At 45.4% G+C, this 20,414-nt stretch overlaps 1 protein-coding gene across 2 annotated transcripts in view; it reads left to right on the forward strand.

Moving 5' to 3' along the window:
• The first annotated feature begins 1,593 nt into the window (after positions 1-1,593).
• LOC116990174 (carcinoembryonic antigen-related cell adhesion molecule 6-like) overlaps positions 1,594-20,414 on the forward strand; it is an 80,182-nt gene continuing 61,361 nt past the window's right edge. The window contains exons 1-4 of one of the 2 annotated variants that reach the window (XM_033047720.1): positions 1,594-1,800; positions 7,351-7,650; positions 8,496-8,766; positions 11,352-11,455. In XM_033047720.1, the coding sequence (XP_032903611.1) occupies positions 1,740-1,800; positions 7,351-7,650; positions 8,496-8,766; positions 11,352-11,358 (639 nt within the window). In that variant the 5' untranslated portion in view covers positions 1,594-1,739 and the 3' untranslated portion in view covers positions 11,359-11,455. Of the gene's footprint in view, positions 1,801-7,350; positions 7,651-8,495; positions 8,767-11,351; positions 11,456-15,916; positions 15,923-19,232; positions 19,237-20,414 lie in introns of those variants that run through there. The other variant, XM_033047719.1, reaches the window with a different exon arrangement.

A 20,414-nucleotide genomic window follows, 5' to 3' on the forward strand; every position in this document is an offset into this window, starting at 1 on the left:
AAGTCACTCACGTGACTCCGAAGTAAAATTGATGGGAAGATGGATGGAGCCAAATACAGGGCAATCTTGGAAGAAAACCTGTTAGAGTCTGCAAAAGACTTGAGACTGGGGCGGAGGTTCACCTTCCAGCAGGACAACAAACCTAAACATACAGCCAGAGCTACAATGGAATGGTTTAGATCAAAGCATATTCATGTGTTAGAATGGCCCAGTCAAAGTCCAGACCTAAATCCAATTGAGAATCTCTGGCAAGACTGGAAAATTGCTGTTCACAGATGCTCTCCATCCAATCTGACTGAACTTGAGATATTTTGCAAAGAAGAATGGGCAAAATTTTCAGTCTCTAGATGTGGAAAGCTGGTAGAGACATACCCCAAAAGACTTGCAGCTGTAATTGCAGCAAAAGGTGGTTCTACAAAGTATTGACTCAGGGGGGCTGAATACTTTTGCATGCCACACTTTTCAGTTTTTTATTTGTAAAAAAATTTGAAAGCCATGTATAATTTTCCTTCCACTTCACAATTATGCGCCACTTTGTGTTGGTCTATCACATAAAATCCCAATAAAATACATTTACGTTTGTGGTTGTAACGTGACAAAATGTGGAAAAGTTCAAGAGGTATGAAAACTTTTGCAAGCCACTGTAGTTGGCACCATTGATGCATTCTTCATATGGCAGGACAAGCCAATTATTTCCCTCATCAGGTGTAAATGTTAAGATTTGTCTCATGTAGACTGGCTTCCAAGTCTGTATTAAATATTAATATATTATCTCTAATTTAACTATCTGCAATCTGAAGAAGGGTCCTGGCCTGTATATTACCAGTCCATTTCCTCTGTAGATGGTGATTGACCTGCTGAGTTACTCCAGCACTTTCTTTTTTGTGGAACATTCAAGCATCTGCAGTTTCTGTTGTGTCTCTTTATCTTTTATTTACTTCAGTCATTGCAGTTTAAATGATATTAATATAATGACTTCAAAGTAACAAAATTGATATTGCCCAGCCAATTGCCCAGAGGGGAACGGGAACCTTCCCCAATATTGAAAGGGAATATTATAGTGTGAAAGGTTTAGAGAGGGTGGAATTTGTCAAAATGTTCAGGAGAGTTTTCTCCAGCAATATGTAGAGGGCCCCACACAGGAGAGGGCAACACTTGAATTAGTCTTGGGAAATTGGGAGTGGCAAGTTGATGAAGTGTTTGTGGATAAGCTTTTTGGGATCAGTGATCACTGTTCTATTAAGTTCAAGATAGTTATGGATAGGGACAGAGAGGGCCCACAAGGTAAATGCTAAATTACGATAAGGCCAACTTTGAGGGTCTGAGAGAGGGACCTGCTCAACTTGATTGGAGTCGGTTGTTTGAAGGAAAAGGAATGTCAGGAAAGTGGGATGTTTTTATAAGTTTGCTGACAGGAGTCCAGGGGATGCACATACCTGTTGGAGTTAAGGGCAAGGCAGGTGAGCGGAAGGAAGTTTGCATGACCAGGTAAATTGCGGCTCATATCAGCAACACTGCCCTCATCAATAAAACTGTCCTACATAAAACATCATCTCCCCAATCCTTCCACAGATGCCCGACCCTCTGAGTTCCTCTCATCTAAATATACATTATAATGTGTGCAATGTATGATATATTGCTCCTTTTCCTTCTCTCAGTTCTCAGATGAAGTTACCAGGCTACCTTCGTGACCCTATTCCGTTATTTGAATAAGCTGACAGCACCAGCTCCTCTACATAATGATGATCTTCGGCTGCTCTATGCTCTGCCTTCTGCAACTTCTCAGCAACAGAGTTTCAGGTAAAATTACTTCTGAGCCTCTGTAAGCAGTCGGTGACTGCAATCTGGCTCAAGACTGTTCAAGTTGGGGGCGAAAAAAAACGCATTCGTAAAAATATAATTCTAAATTGAACAATAGAACAATTGATGTTAGGGCCTGATGTCTGTGTCAAACATGATCCCAAATGAAACTAATCCTTTCTTTGTGAAACTTCCCCCATCTGACCTTCACAATCAGTCCTCTACGATACGATAGAGCTTTATTTATCCCAGGAGGAAAATTGATCTGCCAACAGTCATAAAACACAAGATACATGAAACATTACATTAATGTGACGAGTGGATAGGATTGGAGATGTGCAAAGATTGGGGGTGGGAGGATAGTCAGTCTACCCCACGACAGAAGGGGGAAGAGTTGTACAGTTTGATAGCCACAGGGAAGAAGGATCTCCAGTGGCGTTCTGTGCTGCATCTTGGTGGAACCAGTCTGTTGCTGAAGGTGATCCTCATGTTGACCAGTGTGTCATGGAGGGGTGAGCTGTATTGTCCAAGATCATCTGCAGTTTGAGGAGCATCCTCCCCTCCAAGACCACCTCCCATGAATCCACCTCCATGCCCAGGATGGAGTGTGCCTTCCTGATGTGTTTGTTAATCCTGTAGCCGTCTGCGGCCTTCGCCCTGCTGGCCCAGCATGGGGCTGTAAAGAAGTTGGTACTGGCCACCACCAAATGGTATAACATCTGCAGAATCTTAGTGGAGATGTTGAAGGAGCAGAGACTCCTCAAAAAGTACAGCTGGCTCTATCCCTTCTTGTGCAGGGCCTCAGCGTTCCTGGACCAGTCCCGTTTACTCGTCTTTGACATTTCCACCCTCGAATTAAAGGTTCTGTCTGTCTATTTACAGTGCCCTCCATAAACATAGAAACATAGACAATCGGTGCAGGAGTAGGCCATTCGGCCCTTCGAGCCTGCATCGCCATTCAATATGATCATGGCTGATCATCCAACTCAGTATCCCATACCTGCCTTCTCTCCATACCCCCTGATCCCTTTAGCCGCAAGGGCCACATCTAACTCCCTCTTAAATATAGCCAATGAACTGGCCTCAACTACTTTCTGTTGCAGAGAGTTCCAGGGATTCACCACTCTCTGTGTGAAAAATGTTTTTCTCATCTCGGTCCTAAAGGATGTCCCCCTTATCCTTAAGCTGTGACCCCTTGTTCTGGACTTCCCCAACATCGGGAACAATTTTCCTGCATCTAGCCTGTCCAACCCCTTAAGAATTTTGTAGGTTTCTATAAGATCCCCCCTCAATCTCCTTAATTCTAGCGAGTACAAACCGAGCCTATCCAGTCTTTCCTCATATGAAAGTTCTGACATCCCAGGAATCATAGAAACATATAAATTAGGTGCAGGAGTAGGCCATTCGGCCCTTCGAGCCTGCACCGCCATTCAATATGATCATGGCTGATCATCCAACTCAGACTGGTAAACCTTCTCTGCACTCCCTCTATGGCAATAATGTCCTTCCTCAGATTTGAAGACGAAAACTGTACGCAATACTCCAGGTGTGGTCTCACCAAGACCCTATACAACTGCAGTAGAACCTCCCTTCTCCTATACTCAAATCATTTTGCTAAGAAGGTTTGGGACAAAGACCCATCATTTATTTATTTGCCTCTGTACTCCACAATTTGAGATTTGTAATATAAAAAATCACACGTGGTTAAAGTGCATGTTGTCAGATTTTATTAAAGGGTATTTTTATACATTTTGGTTTTACCATGTAGAAATTACAGCTGTGTTTATACATTTCAGGCACCATAATGTTTGGGACGCCTAGCTTCACAGATGTTTGTAATTGCTCAGGTGTGTTCAAATGCCTCCTTAATGCAGGTAGGAGAGCTCTCAGAACCTAGTCTTTCTTCCAGTTTTTCCATCACCTTTGGAAACTTTTATTGCTGTTTATCAACATGAGGACCAAAGTTGTGCCAAAGAAAGTCAAATACGCCATTATGAGACTGAGAAACAAGTATAAAACTGTTAGAGAAATCAACTAAACCTTAGGCTTCCCCAAATCCACAGTTTGGAACATCATTAAGAAGAAAGAGAGCACTGGTGAGCTTACTAATCGCAAAGGGACTGGCAGCCAAGGAAGACCTCCACAACTGATGACAGAAGAATTCTGTCTCTATTTAAGAAAAATCCCCAAACACCTGTCCGACAGATCAGAACCGCTCTTCAGGTGTGAATTTGTCATTGACCACTGTGTGCAGAAGACTTCATGAACAAAAAGTCATGTATGTTCATTGCTGATACAACTGCTGATGGTGGTAGCATAATGAATTCTGAAGTGTATCAACACATCCTATCTGCTCATGTTCAAAGAAATGTCTCAAAACCCATTGGCCGGCGGTTCATTCTACAGCAAGACAATGATCCCAAACGTACTGCTAAAGCAACAAAGGAGTTTTTCAAAGCTTAAAAAATGGTCAATTCATGTGTGGCCAAGTCAATCACCCGATCTGAACCCAATTGAGCATGCCTTTTATATGCTGAGGAGAAAACTGAATGGGGCTAGCCCCCAAAACAAGCATAAGGTAAAGATGGCTGCAATACAGGCCTGGCAGAGCATCACCAGAGAAGACACCCAGCAACTGGTGATGTCCATGAATCGCAGACTTCAAGCAGTCATTGCATGCAAAGGATATGGAACAAAATACTGAACATGACTTCTTTCATTTACATGGCATTGCTGTGTCCCAAACATTATGGTGCCCTGAAATGGGGGGACTATGTGTAAACACTGCGGTCATTTCTACATGTTGAAACCAAAATGTAGAAATATGGCCTTTATTAAAATCTGACAATATGTACTTTAAGTAAGTAAGTAAGTTTTATTTATATAGCACGTTTTAAGTCAACTCACATTGACACCAAAGTGCTTTACATAAAATAGATAATAAGTTTGCATACCATAGAAAAAGGTTAACAAATAAAGAAAATGGACACAACACATTATAGAGTTCAACACAAACATCCCCCCACAGCAGAATCAAAAATTTCCACTGCGGGGAAAGGCACCAGAATGTTAAGTCCTCTTCCTCCATGAAACACCCGAGGTCGGGGCCCATTTGTGGCCTTCCGATGTTTTCAGGGCCCTCTTGCCGTGAAGATCGAACTCCAGCGTCGGGTGAAACAATTCCTCAGCGGCTTGGTAAAGTCTGGAGCAGCTGCCTCCTCCCCGGAGACCAGGGCACTCGTAACCGTATGTGATTTGTTTTCTATTACAAATATAAAATTGAGGAATACATTGGGAAATAAATAAGTGGTGGGTCTTTGTCCCAAACATTATGGAGGACACTGTATGCCTTTTCAAAATTTTACAAACTTCTATCAGGTATTGTCTATAGTCTTCTATTGTCTATTGTAATCCCTCAGCTGCCGATGACCGAGAGAAAAAAAATTGAATTTACTACTTTCTACTGTGCATCTGTAGACATTGATAAGTTATTGGAGATATACTGAACTTGTCCTTTGTCTCTTAAACAAGTGGAGGTGATGATGTGCTACTTTGTTCTTCAGTCTTCAAATTTCATTTGCATATTCATTTTTAATCAACATCTACAATCTTCAATGTGGTTGGTTGGTCCATGAAAAATTGGTGGAGATATTGTGTTTTAGTTTAATTTAGAGATACAGCACGGAAACAGGCCCTTCGGCCCATTGAGTCCACACTGACCAGCGATCCCCTCGCATTAACACTTTCTGATACAAACTAGGGACAATTTACATTTATACCAAGCCAATTAACCCATAAACCTGCACGTCTTTTGAGTGTGAGGGGAAACTGAAGATGTTGGAGAAAACCCACGGGGAATGTACAAACGCCGTACAGACAGCATCCATAGTCAGGATCCTACCCGGGTCTCTGGCGCTGTAAGGCAGCAAATCCACCACCGTGGATGCCCTTAAAGGGTGCCCTTTACACCCAGGAAGATGAAGTTTCAACCATTTCCACTTCAGCACCATTGATGCTGATTGGACATGTACTCCACCATGCTCCCTGAAGTTAATAACTAGATATTTTGCCTTTTTAACTCTGAGGGAGTGGGTGTTGTCAAAAAACCATGCCTCGCACATCTCTTTTAAACTTTCCCACCCCCTCCCCCCTCCTCACCTTAAAGCTATGTCCTCTTGCCTTTGACATTTCCATGTTGGGGGAAAAAATGTTCTGACTGTCCACCCTATCAATGCCTCTCACTATTTTAGATACTTCAATCAGGTCTCTCATCACCCTCTGAAGTACCATATAAAATAACCCAAGTTTGTCCAATGTCATCTGATAGCTAATACTCTCGAATCCAGGCAACATTGTGGTAAATCTCTTCTACACTCCCTCGAAAACCTCCATAATCTTCCTGTACAAGTGATGATTAGCACAACATGCAATACTCGAAATGTGTCCGAACAATGGTTTTATAAAGCTGCAACCTGACTTCTTGACTCTTATACTCAATGTCCCATCTAATGTGGAAGCATACTATACACTTTCTAGTGTGGCAGCTTTTTAAAGCATCCCAAAGTTCAACCTTTGTTAAACCACTAATATGTCGGAGACCATTAGTAAAGTAATCTCACGCATGTCACGACACTCCTGAGATAGCAATGATGAATCTTCCAGCCGTAGTTTGTTGATTAATAGCTTCTTTATTGTAGAAATACAGAACAATGAAATAACACTTAAATTCCGTTCTTAATCATCGTCCCAATCATGCTGGTGGTCATGATGATAATGGTAGAAAACTGTATCATCTCATGGCTCTGACATCAAAACTGAAACTAATGTATCTGCGCGTAAGTGCTAGACTCTTCAGGCTAAAAACACGCCCAGACTACTTAAATAACTCCACCCACATTAACATAGGCAGATAACTATGGAAGGTAACAAGACAGGTGGCTATAATAAACTTACTTAAGGGCTTGTCCCACTTGGCCGTCATTTGCGCATAAATTACGCGACATAATTTACACGTCACGATGCACACGATGCGTGCATGGTATGCATTACATGCGCGTGGCGTGCGATGACATAGGCAGTGACGCGCGGCGCCGCAGGATTTTGTGATGTACAAAATATTCGCTCGCCATCTGCGTGACGTGCAAATGATGACCAAGTGGAACAGGCCCTTAAAGCTAAATGACTCCTACACTTTCTTTACCGTTAGTACTGTGTGGTAGCTAAGATAAACACTGAACATCTACGTGTGTGTGTGTGTTCATCTATCTCAGATGTGGCACAAAAACCTGGAGTAACTCAACGACTGCATCTCTGGGGAAAAGGAATAGGTGATGTTTCGGGTCGAGTCCCTACTTCAGACTCTGGAGTCTTCAGGAGTCTGAAGAAGGGCCTCGACCCGAAATGTCACCTATTCCTTTTCTCCAGAGATGCTGTCTCACTCGCTGAGTTACTCCAGCTTTTTGTGTCAATCTTCAGTTTAAACCAGCATCTACAGTTCCTTCCTACATATCTCAGGTGTGATACTGTTTGTATTAATTCATTGTTTTGCAGCTCAGTGGACAAGTGACAGGATGCTGGCTGCCACAGGCTCCACTATTCCATTCCCCGGAACTGATAAGGAATTTAAAAATGTCCACTGGGGCTTCTCAGATTCCAGCCGGAATCTCCTCATTACCGAGGTGCATGAAGGAAATATCAACATATTTGAAAACTATAGGAATCGAATTCAAGTTAACAGATCAGATGGATCCTTTCAATTAAAAGATGTTGGTAAAGCAGACAGTGGCCACTATAAAATGACAGTGGACTTAGACCCACAGAGGACTAGAATTCGATCTCTTGAAGTCATTGGTAAGTAACCAGAGGGTTTGTAATTATTTGAATGAAATGGTGACAGTGTGCTGAGTCGACATTTTCCAAGCATGAATCCTTTTCCTGTATTAATTGCCTTGAAGCTCAATTACTGTAAGTTGATTTTGGTTCAGATATACATCATAGAAACAGGCACTTTGGCCCACCGGGTCCGCACCGACCAGTGATCCCATTAACACTACCCTGCACACACTGGGGACAATTTTACATTTACGCCAAAACAAAACAAATCACATAATCCTGTACGTTTCTGGAGAAAGCCTGCTTGAGAAGAAATACAAGCTACAACCTAGTCAAGTATCCCACCATGTATCTTTTATATATTTAAGAGCATTTAACCTTTTCAATGGCAGATGGTGGCTGAGAAATGTGAATCATTATATTGTGGGAGATGTTCAAGAAGTGTCAATCAAACCTAGAGGGCACAGTCCTAAATTGGGTCCTAAATACCCCATGATCTGGTATCAAGACAACAACCTTGGAGATAGTGATGGAATTCTGAAAGGAAGCGGTTCACATATCCCAGTATGCAATTATGGTGCTGAGGTAGATATGGTTGAAAATGTTAAGTTCTTAGGAGTAAACATCACCAGTCCTGGACCACCCGTATCGAAGCAATGGTCAAGAAAGCAGGCCAACACCTATACCTCCTCAGAAGGCAAAGGAGCGTGGCCAGGGTGTTGTGGATCTATGATGATGCTGACAGGCTTTTTGAGGCAGCGACTCTTGTAGATCCCTTTCATAAATCTGGAATTACTTTTGTATACTTGAGGTCTAAAAAAAGGGTGTTTGTGTCTTGGTTCATTGACTCTGTTGTTCACCAGATCCTCTCTCCACACCATCCATCTCCTGTGAATACAACCCTGAGAACCACACGGCTGTGCTGAACTGCACGGTGCAGAGACGGAGAGCGACTTCCATTCTGTGGAGCAGAGAAGGAGTTGTCCTCCCAGTGAGCCCACGGCAGTCCCTGTCTGATGGGAACGTAACGTTTACCATTTGGAACGCAGAGAAGTCAGACTCTAGCTATTACACATGTAGCGTGGGAAAACCAAGTCAGTCGAACCAACATCACCTACCAGCTGGTCATCGAAGGTAAGTCTGTCACGGTATTGGCAAAGGTCTGTTTGACCCACATTGTTGAAGCTGCACAAGAAGCGGCACGGTGGTGCAGCGGTAGAGTTGCTGCCTCACAGCTCGCACGTCGTCAGAGACCCAGGTTCGATCCTGGCTACGGGCTGTATTAAATAATACAAGATAGACACAAAAAGCTGGAGTAACTCAGCGGATCAGACAGCATCTGTGGAGAAAAAGAATAGTTGACGTTTCGGGTCGAGACACTTCTTCAGACTGAGATTTAGGGGAAAGACGTTCCTTAAGCATCTGTATGGAGTTTGTACGTTCTCCCCGTCACCTGCAAGGGTTTCCTCCCACACTCAAGATGTACATGTTTGTAGGTTAATTGGCTTGGTATCAATGTTACAAATATTATCCCTAGTGTAGGATAGTGTTAATGTGCAGGGATCGGTGGTCGGTGCATACTCCATGGGCTGAAGAGCCTGTTTCTGCGTAGTATATCTAAACTAAACTAAATAAAACTAAAGAACCCCTCCTCACTATTGTTATTTGACCTTATCATCATAAGATATCACTCCGATCTCCCTGGTGTGTTTAACTTCCAGTTTAGTTTATAGATACATAGATACAACACGGAAACATGTGCTTCTGTCCACCGAGTCCGCACCGACCAGGGTTTCCCGCACACTCAAGCCCCTGTCCCACTTAGGAAACCTCTGGAGACTTTGCGCCCCACCCAAGGTTTCCATTCGGTTCCCGGAGGTTACAGGTGGTTGTCGGATGTTGCAGGTAGTGGAAGCAGGTAGGGAGACTGACAAAAACCTCTGGGAACCGCACGGAAACTTTGGGTGGGGCGCAAAGTCTCCAGAGGTTTCCGTTCAGGTTTCCTAAGTGGGACAGGGGCATAAAACTATCCTGAGATACAAAGATACAACACAGAAACATGTGCTTCTGTCCACCGAGTCCGCACCGACCAGGGATCCCCGCACACTAACACTATCCTACACACGAGGGACAATTTACAATTATGCCAAAGTCCATTAACCTACAAACCTCCACGTTTTTGGAGTGTGGGAAAAAACCCACGCTGGTCACGGGGAGAACGTCCAAACATGTGCTGACAAGGACCCGTAGTCATGAACGAACCCGGGGTCTCTGGCTCTGTAAGGCAGCAACTCAACCACTGCGTTATCGTGTGACCCAAGTTGTAAAGGTCTATTGCACAGATGATGGCCATTTGTCCCATGTTGATGTTTATTTTACACAAGAGCCCCTCTCCACGCTTGTTATCTGTCCTTATCAGCGTATGTCACTCTAGACTAAGCACTCTCCAGCCATATAACATCCCCCTAAATTCTGATTGAAATGGATGACTATCTTATTCTTAGTGTCATAGAGAGATACAGTGTGGAAACAGGCCCTTCGGCCCAACTTGGCTACCTGTCCCAGCTACACTCATCCCACCTGCCTACGTTTGGTCCATAACCCTCCAAATTTGTCCTACCATGTACCTGTCCAACTGTCTCTTAAAAGTTGGGATAGTCCCTGATAGTCAACTACCTCCTCTGGCAGCTTGTTCCATACACCCACCACCCTTTGTATGAAAAAGTTACCCCTCAGATTCCTCTTAAATCTTTTCTCCTTCACCTTAAAGCCTTTGGTCCACAATTCACTTACTCTGAGCAAGAGACTCTATTCCTCTCATTCTTTTTTTCCTCCTGCTCTCCAAAGATTAGAGTCCCAACCTCCTCACCCTCCCCCTATAGCTCAGACCCTCTACTCCTGTCAACATCCTTGTAAATCTTCTCTGTATCCTTTCCAGCTTGACAACATATTTCTTATAATTCACATGATCTCTCATTCCGTTTTCCCTGTGTGGATAAATATCTCTCCAGACGTGATGTAGGAAATTTAGAAAATTGTAAGGAAGATAAGTAGTTTTTAATCCGTGTAACTCAAGAGAATGCATCGTGGGGAAGCAAGATAGGAACAATTGTCCAACAAGGCATCATGGCAGCGCAGCTGTAGAGTTACAGCCTTCCAGCGCTTACAGCGTCAGAGACCCAGGTTTTCTGCGAGACTCGGGTTGTCCACGTTTGGTTTAGTTTAGTTCTGTTTAGAAATACAGCGTGGAAACAGGCCTTTCGATCCACTGAGTCCGCACCGACCAGTGATCCCCGCATATTAACACTATCCTACACACACTACGGACTATTTACACTTAGACCAATCCAATTAACCTACATACCTGTACGCCAATGGAGTGTAGGAGGAAAGAGAAGATCTTGGAGAAAACCCACGCAGGTCACGACAAGAACGTACAAACTCCATACAGACAGCACCCGTAGTCAGGATCGAACCCGGGTCTCCGGCGCTGCAAGGCAGCAACTCTACCGCTATCGAGGAGAAGTCTGCTGTGTGATTACGGTTTGTACAACACAATCAAAGAACTTAATTGTACCTAGATACGTGACAATAAATTATCACTGAATCATTGAATTGAATGCAAAACATGATACATACAAAGGGAAGTCTTCTCTGCATCATGGACATTTAAATTAAAATCTACAAGAGGTAACCAAAGGTGATTTATTTTGTTGTAGATCATGAACCCAATCCCAGATCTCGGGTTGGATTGTACCCAGCCGCTATCTTGGTGATCACAGTGGTTGTCGTGTTTAGCGCTCTGTTGGTACATGGTGAGTATTCATTCTCTGGTCAGTCAGTCAGAGGGTGGTGAATCTGTGGGATTCATTGCCACAGAGAGCTGTGGATGTCATGTCAATGGATATTTTCTAAAGCAGAGATAGATAGATTCTTCATTAGTACATGTGTCAGGGGTTATGGGGAGAAGGCAGGAGAATGGTGTTAAGAGGGAATGATTGATTGAATGGCGGAGTAGACTTGCTGGGCTGAATGGCTGAATTCTGCTCTTATGATAGACACAAAATGCTGGAGTAACTCAGTAGTATACTCGTCATTGCAGGCCATTGAGTTCTTCTGAAGAAGGGTCTTGACCCAAAATGTCAACAGAAACGTGAAGGAATTCCCTGCCTGTCTGTGTGTGTGTATTTAAGATAGAAACAAAATGCTGGAGTAACTCAGCAGGACAGGCAACATCTCTGGAGAGAAGGGATGGGTAGACATAAAGGCATAGACTTTTTTTTAAATGGGGATTGGATTCAGAAATCGGAGGTGCAAAGGGACTTGGGAGTGCTGGTGCAGTTCCCAAAAGGATAATTTGCAAGTTCAATCGGTAGTGAGCGCAATGTTAGCATTAATTTCGAGAGGATTAGATTATAAAAACAAGGATGTAATGTTCAGGATTTAAAAGGTGCTGGTATGATCGCACTTAGTGCATTGTGAGCAGTTTTGGGCCCAGGACCACACAATGTTCCCCCCTCTACCCTCAAGCTCTGTGCTGACCAACTGGCACCAGTCTACACAGATATTTTCAATCGATCCCTGCAAACCTGCACTGTCCCTGCCTGCTTCAAAGTCTCCACTATTGTTCCCCTACCCAAAAAGCCAAGTATTACTGGTCTTAATGAATACAGGCCTGTCGCACTGACCTCTGTAATCATGAAGTCCCTTGAAAGACTTGTGCAGGCCCAGCTGAAAAATATCACAAACCTTGTGCTGGACCCCCGGCACTTTGCATACCGGGCAAATAGATCAGTGCCCTTGTCCTGAGGCGAGAGGGGTTGAATATATTCACTGACGTTGTTTGTGACTACTTTACCCCCCCCCCCCCCCCCCACCAGCCCGTGACTCCGACTCTGGCAGTGACCAGGGAGAGACACAAAGCTGGCAGAAAGCTTCTCCTCCTCCTGCACTGGGTGGAAAATGTACCGTCTGACCTCACGGACAGAGTGGGGTTTGGAGGAAGAAGGTTAGGAACTGGTGCTGGGGATTGCTTGTCTCGTGAATAAATGGGCGCCGTGATGTAGGTGAGCTTTCCGTGCGGGAACATGGACGTGGAACGGGAACGGATTGTGGATGGATTCTTCAGGCTCCCCTGAAGTACTAACGTGGTACTTGGATGAGAAGCTACTCCAGGTAGCTCCTGGTAGTGGCAAACCACGGGCGAGGGGGGTGGCAGCTAGTGGGTGAGGGTGGGGCAGCATTGAGGAACCAAGGTGTGGTGTGAAAGGCTGTGGGAAGGTGAGGCAGGAGAAGGAGGGGGAATTAGAAGAATGGATTGTTTCTGGGCTGAGTGAAACATTTGCACCCTCTACTGGGAACAGTTGGAATGGTTATCATCTACTTATTGGGAGTTAACCAATTTTACATATTAGATGATATTCCAGTCTTTTTTCCAGCACGTTTCCCAAACATTGGACCTCCATTTGACTCCAGTGGTAGCAGTTTCTCATTATTTGCTACATTTTGTATTAACTCTGCCCGTTCCTTTACTTTACCCAGTGTCTGAATTCGCTCCATGAACCCAAGCCTCGCCTCTCCTTTTTCAGACTGAATCATGAGGTCAATGTGAGCTGGGGTGGATAATGGGTTTGGCCTCAGAGCTATTTCTTCAAGTCGTCTGATGCAAAATTCACCAGGATCTGAATGTTTTCTGCAATATCTTTTCCAAAAATAGAAAGAATCGAATCAAAGACATATTTCTGTGTGTGAGTCAGGTGAGCCAGGGAGGCTTGAGCAACAAAACACACGGCGTCAATCTGATCAACACCCTGTGGAGAAGTGAAGAACTCGCGGATTTGCTCAGTGATCTGTTGATCCTGGCTGATGCCCCTGGTGTCCCCGAACCCTGGCGTGTCAATGATCGTCAGAGAGTAATCAATGTTAAATCCTACCTGATGGTGGAGCTGGTGGTCAGTGATGGAGGACGTCTGACTCTCAGCCTGGGATTTTCCTGTCTCTTCCCGTATTAACTTGCATCTGAAGTTGTCTCCCCATTCCACGCCCAAGATGTAATTGATCATCCCTGAAACTAACAGAGTTGTAGTCACTATCGTAAAATTGGTCGAGACTCCCGTAGAGACATTAGTATGGGTACCTTAACGCCGCGCCAGTCAGAAACCTGTTCTGAAGCAGGAAGTTTCCATCAGAAGCAATGAGCAGATATCAAGGCAGGGATGTGTTCTAACTGCAAAATTATTTCAATAGGGAAATCAACGTGAAACCAACTGAAACTGAATGCCACATGTATCCTCAGAGATCACAGCCTTGCTATTCACTGCTGTAAAATGCAACACGCCTACAGTCCCTGCTTTATCTGGTTATATAGAAATATGTGCAGCTAATTATATTACAACGTTCTGATCATGTTGTCACTACGTGGACTACGTGTACTATGTTGGACACTGAATGGAAGGACCATAGTCAGTGCTGTCGGGCAGAACATACAAAATGACACAAAGCTGGGTGGCAGTGTGAACTGTGAAGAGGATGTTCGGAGGTTGCCGGGTGACCTGGACAGGTTGAGTGGGCAGATGCGTGGCAGATGCAGTATAATATAGATAAATGTGAGGTTATCCACTTTGGTGGCAAAAACAAGGGGGTAGATTATTATCTCAATGGGGTTAGGTTAGGTAAGGGGGAGGTGCAGCGAGGCCTGGGTGTCCTTGTACACCAGTTGGCCTTCATAACAAGAGGATTTCAGTATAGTAGAGAGGTTCTTCTGCAGTTGTATAGGGCTCTGGTGAGACCACATCTGGAGTATTGGTTATTGCGAACTGAGTGGAGGTGTTGTGCGAAGCGATCGCCAAGCTTGCACTTGGTCTCACTGAGATTGATTATACGCTGAATAATCGAACCACATTTTTGTTTGGAAGTGGAAAGAAATAATAGAACTTTCATTAATTGCAACGTGTAAAAAGAGTTGAGATACTGTATTATAATTTTGCTGCATGTCATTGTGGTATATATCATGCCTTGATTGGTGAATATGTTTAGTTTGTGACTTTATTTGAAGCAGAAATAATATGTGAATGCTTCATTGAGCATAATTCCAACTGGTAACTACAGACTTCGTCCGAGCACGTTATCGCACGGGTCATGCAAACCGTCTTAAATGACCACCTAAACTGTCATTTGGCAACTTAAAAAGCTGCCAAGCTGACAACAGAGAAAAAAAGTTAAGTGAGAGCCCTGCAACGTGTATAATATTTTTGACACTGTCATAGGCCTTTCCTACATATGCTGTCACAGCGCACTGTAGTCTCTAAACAACCCTTCATTTATTTTCCTTCCCCTCCATTTCAGAACAATAGTGTTTTAAGCCAATAACTCGACACTAGCACTGGCAATAAATAAATAAATCTCAACGCAGCTTTTCAGCCCCTTATCTCATTGGCCACGCTCGGCTGCAAATCGGTGTCAAACTGGTGGACAATCCTAGTCGTGGGGGTGGGGGATCGGGAAGGACCTCAAAAGTGGAACAGCTTAGAGCCTCTCTTCATCTAAATCCGGTCCTGACTAAACCTCGCCTCAAGCACGAAACCTCGCCTCGACTAAACTCCACCTCACGACTAAACTCCACCTCACGACTAAACTCCACCTCACGACTAAACTCCACCTCACGACTAAACTCCACCTCACGACTAAACTCCACCTCACGACTAAACTCCACCTCACGACTAAACTCCACCTCACGACTAAACTCCACCTCACGACTAAACTCCACCTCACGACTAAACTCCACCTCACGACTAAACTCCACCTCACTACTAAACTCCACCTCACGACTAAACTCCGCCTCACGACTAAACTTCGCCTCACGACTAAACTCCGCTTCACGACTAAACTCCACCTCACGACTAAACTTCACCTGACGCCTAATCCCCGCCTCTACAAATCACCGCAGGGAGGGGCTCGGGCTCGACGTCAACATCAGCGCCAGTGGCCCCTCCCCTCCCACCGGCTCTTTCGGGCATTGCACCTGCGCCGCTCTGGGCCCTGCCCCCCAGGTTGGAGCCGCTCCGCTCATGTGAGGCGCCGCCAATGGCCGGTGCCGGGGTGGGGGGGGGGCGAGAAATAGCGGGGATGGGTGAGAGCCGGCGATTAGTCGATGCGTGGATTAGGTGTGAGGTGACGTTTAGTCGTGAGCTGGGAGGTTTAGTTGAGGTAAGGTGTGAGTTAGGTGTGAGGTGAAGTTTAGTGAGGTATGAAGTTTATTTGAGGGGCCAGGTTTAGTGGAGGCGAGGTTTATGTGTGAAGAGAGGTTTGGTAGTGAGGTATCGTCGAGGCCAGGGGTTTAGTGAGGCGAGGAGATTAGTTGAGGTGTAAGTGTGTAGGTGAGGTGAGAAGAAGTGAGCGTCTGAGCTCAGAAAGGAAGACCGAGGTGCTGCTGAAGGAGACGAGACCACTGCCTTCTGTGGCAGAGAAATGCGCAAATTCACAACTCTCTGGGTGAAAAACATTTTGCTCATCTCAGTTCCAGGCAAAGAGCCATTTCAAGTAACGTTTTGTCTAAAGATTTTTTTAGTTGTATGAAGTAATTTAGTGAAACATAAGATTACTAGACCAAGTGCAGACCCGTTGGGTCTGTGCCCCCAACGTGCGGTTGTGGGGGGGGGGAGGAGGCGGCATGCAGCGTCACACACTAACTTTCCCCCCTGCACTCATGCTAATTACCCCCTCCCCTTGATATTATATTAATATTATTAATTTGCTCCTTTTACCCCATAACCACCCTATCTACTGACGCATAGTCCCCAACTTGCAGTCACATCTTGAGGGGGGAGGGGGGGCGGGGGTAGAGAGTGAGTGCAGAGAGAGAAGGGGCAGAGACAGAGAGAGAGACAGAGACACAGAGTGATGGGCAAGAGGGATAGAGGGGTGGAGAGGAGGAGTAGAGGGAGGGTGGGTGAGGGGGGAAAGGTGGGGCAGGAGAGAGAGAGGGTGAGAGTGAGGGGGAGAGAGAGGGGTGAGGGGGAGAGGTGGGGAGCAGGCAGGGGGAGGGAGTGTAGAGGGTGGAGGGAAGAGGGTATGGGGTGTTTAGGGGAGGGAGGGAGGGTGGGGGAGGGGATGGAGGGGAGGAGGAGAGAGAGAGAGAGAGAGGAGAGAGGGTGTGCTGAGAGTGGGGTGAGATGAGGGGAGGGGGAGAGGTAGGGTGCAGGGAGGGGGAGGGAGGGTGGAGGGAAGGGGGTAGGGGTGTGTGGAGGGGAGGGGGGATGGAGGGGAGGAGGGGGAGAAAAAGGGGAGAGGAGATGGGGGGAGGAGAGAGGAGATGGGGGGGGGAGGAGAGGGGGGGGAGAGGAGAGGGAGGGGGGGGGAGAGGGAGGGGGGGAGGAGAGGGAGGGGGAGAGGAGAGGAGAGGGAGGGGGGAGAGGAGAGGGAGGGGGAGAGGAGGGGGGGGAGGAGGGAGGGGGGGGGTAGGGGGGAGAGAGAGAGAAAGAGAGAGGAATAGGGATAGGGAGAGACAGGTGGAGAGAGAGAGAGTGCCTTTTTTACTCAACCCAAACAACCATTTGCAGGCAGTGCTTTTTTACTTCAAACTATCCATATTTTCATTTTCAAACCAAATTAAGGGTACTCGCAGTGCTGTAGACATTTGTTCAGTGTCATTCAGAGCTCAGAGTGACAGAGACTAATTGACAGAGCTCCAGCTTGCAGAGATTAATTGAGGCACACCACTTCCTGGTTTTATAGTCCCTCCCCCTCCCACCAGCAGGAGCAGCAGAGAGAATGGGGAATTTTGTAAAAACATTAATATATCTGTCATTTTTCATCGACGGGAAAAATCCTCGGCACACATACGGTGGAGGGGGGGCTCTGAGCGAGGTGGCCAAAATGACGGCCGTAGGTGGCGGCGTTCTCTCGGAAATCGCAGCACAGATGGCCAAAACAGGTCAAGAACAGACTTTTAGTAATATAGATTAAGGGTTTGTACACGCTAGAGGCAGGACACATGTTCCCAATACTGCGAGAGTCCAGAACAAGGAGACCATAGTTTAAGAATAAGTGGTAAGCTGTTTAGAACGGAGATGAGGAAAACTTTTTCACACAGAGAGTTGTGAGTTTGTGGAATTATTTGCCTCTTATGGATAGCAGAGTTAAGGGATATGTTGAGAAGGCGGTGCTGGCTCGAAGGGTCGAATGGCCTACTCCTGTACCTATTGTGTATTGTCTGTGATCACATTGAATGGCAGTGCTGGCTCGAAAGGACGAATGGAATACTCCTGCACCTATTGTCTATTTCATGAAATATATATTTTTGGAGTTAATTATACTGGTTATGTGTTGGAAAAATTCTAAGCTTCCGTTATGTAAACTACCAGCAGAAAGCTTGGGAATCACTTCAATTTATTGAAAATGCCGGGGACCTAGCCGGCCTCCTGGACCCCCCGGCCAATAATTTCTACGTTTTTTCTGGAGGTGAATATCATGCCTGACGCACATCCTCCACATCCACAATAATCAGATGACCCTGCCAACGATTAGAGAGTAGTCCGAAGCCACTCTCGAACTCATTATAGAGACCCTCGGACTATCTTTCATCGGCTTGTACACCCTAGAATTTAGAAAATTGAGGGGGGATCTTATAGAAACTTAAACAATTCTTAAGGGGTTGGACAGGCTAGATGCAGGAAGATTATTCCTGATGTTGGGGAAGTCCAGAACTAGGGGTCACAGTTTAAGGATAAGAGGGAAGTCTTTTAGGACCGAGATGAGAAAGTCATTTTTTACACAGAGTGGTGAATCTATGGAATTCTCTGCCACAGATGGTAATTGAGGCCACAGTTCATTGGCTATATTTGAGAGGGAGTTAGATGTGGCCCTTGTGGCTAAAGGAATCGAATATGGATAGAAGGCAGGTACAGGATACTGAGTTGATAGAGGCAGGTAGAGGATACTGAGTTGGATGATCAGCCATCAGCCTTTATCAAGTTATGTGGAGATATGTGCTGCTAATTTTACAGCAACGTTCTGTTCATGTTGTTACTGCGCACTGAGTGGAAGGAACATGGTCTGTACTGTGGTGGCGACCAATCCCTGCATTTAGAGTCAAATTCCAACATGCACAGAGCCGGATACACACACGCATGACATTGGTTGGGTATTAATGGTGGAGTAGCAAGATGGATTCAACAGTGGCTGAATGGGAGATGCCAGAGAGTAATGGTGGATGGTTGTTTGTCAGGTTGGAGGCCAGTGACGAGTGGGGTGCCACAGGGATCTGTGTTGGGTCCACTGTTGTTTGTCATGTACATCAATGATCTGGACGATGGTGTGGTAAATTGGATTAGTAAGTATGCAGATGATACTAAGATAGGTGGGGTTGCGGGTAATGAAGAAGAGTTTCAAAGTCTACAGAGAGATTTATGCCAGTTGGAAGAGTGGGCTGAAAGATGGCAGATGGAGTTTAATGCTGATAAGTGTGAGGTGCTACATCTTGGCAGGACAAATCAAAATAGGACGTACATGGTAAATGGTAGGGAATTGAAGAATGTAGGTGAACAGAGGGATCTGGGAATAACTGTGCACAGTTCCATGAAAGTGGAATCTCATGTAGATAGGGTGGTAAAGAAAGCTTTTGGTGTGCTGGCCTTTATAAATCAGAGCATTGAGTATAGAAGTTGGGATGTAATGTTAAAATTGTACAAGGCATTGGTGAGGCCAATTCTGGAGTATGGTGTACAATTTTGGTCGCCTAATTATAGGAAGGATGTCAACAAAATAGAGAGAGTACAGAGGAGATTTACTAGAATGTTGCCTGGGTTTCAGCAACTAAGTTACAGAGAAAGGTTGAACAAGTTAGGGCTTTATTCTTTGGAGCGCAGAAGGTTAAGGGGGGACTTGATAGAGGTTTTTAAAATGATGAGAGGGATAGACAGAGTTGACGTGGAAAAGCTTTTCCCACTGAGAGTAGGGAAGATTCAAACAAGGGGACATGACTTGAGAATTAAGGGACTGAAGTTTAGGGGTAACATGAGGGGGAACTTCTTTACTCAGAGAGTGGTAGCTGTGTGGAATGAGCTTCCAGTGAAGGTGGTGGAGGCAGGTTCGTTTTTATCATTTAAAAATAAATTGGATAGTTATATGGATGGGAAAGGAATGGAGGGTTATGGTCTGAGCGCAGGTATATGGGACTAGGAGAGATTATGTGTTCGGCACGGACTAGAGGGGTCGAGATGGCCTGTTTCCGTGCTGTAATTGTTATATGGTTATATAGCCCCGTAAAGGCGTAGAACACAAAGTGCTGAAGGAACAGGGAGCAGGGCATGAACAGATGACGCACAGAGTTTCCCCATGGTTATTAATTACCTGAATCCCGCAGATTTCCTTTTTTGTGTTTCCCGGGAACACGCATCTGATTCACTCACCGGTCGAGGAAGCGTCCGTCTGCAGCTGTATGGGGGTTGCAGCGTTGACGATGGGACGAACGGTCTCGCTGGGAGCCCCCTCCTGCACTGTCAGCGCTGAAGTCAGACGTTGACCCTCACCGGACTGACACAAGGATCGCGCCGGGAGCTCTGATGTGCCGCCGCCTTGAACAAATCCCAGAGTCGACTCCAATGCCAGCGGTGATATCTGTGGGGGAACGATATTCTGAACCTGTTCGTGTAGGACTGCAAGACTGGACTGGAATGCGGAATGTATTCTATGAGTTTCAGTCTTACTCACTGGAGGTACCCGGCTACTACTCACATGGCATCAACCCACAAAAGCGACAAATAACGTCATAAGGTCAATGGTGA

Source organism: Amblyraja radiata, chromosome 30, assembly GCF_010909765.2.
Source record: "Amblyraja radiata isolate CabotCenter1 chromosome 30, sAmbRad1.1.pri, whole genome shotgun sequence".
In the NCBI taxonomy this organism is placed as follows: Eukaryota; Metazoa; Chordata; class Chondrichthyes; order Rajiformes; family Rajidae; genus Amblyraja; species Amblyraja radiata.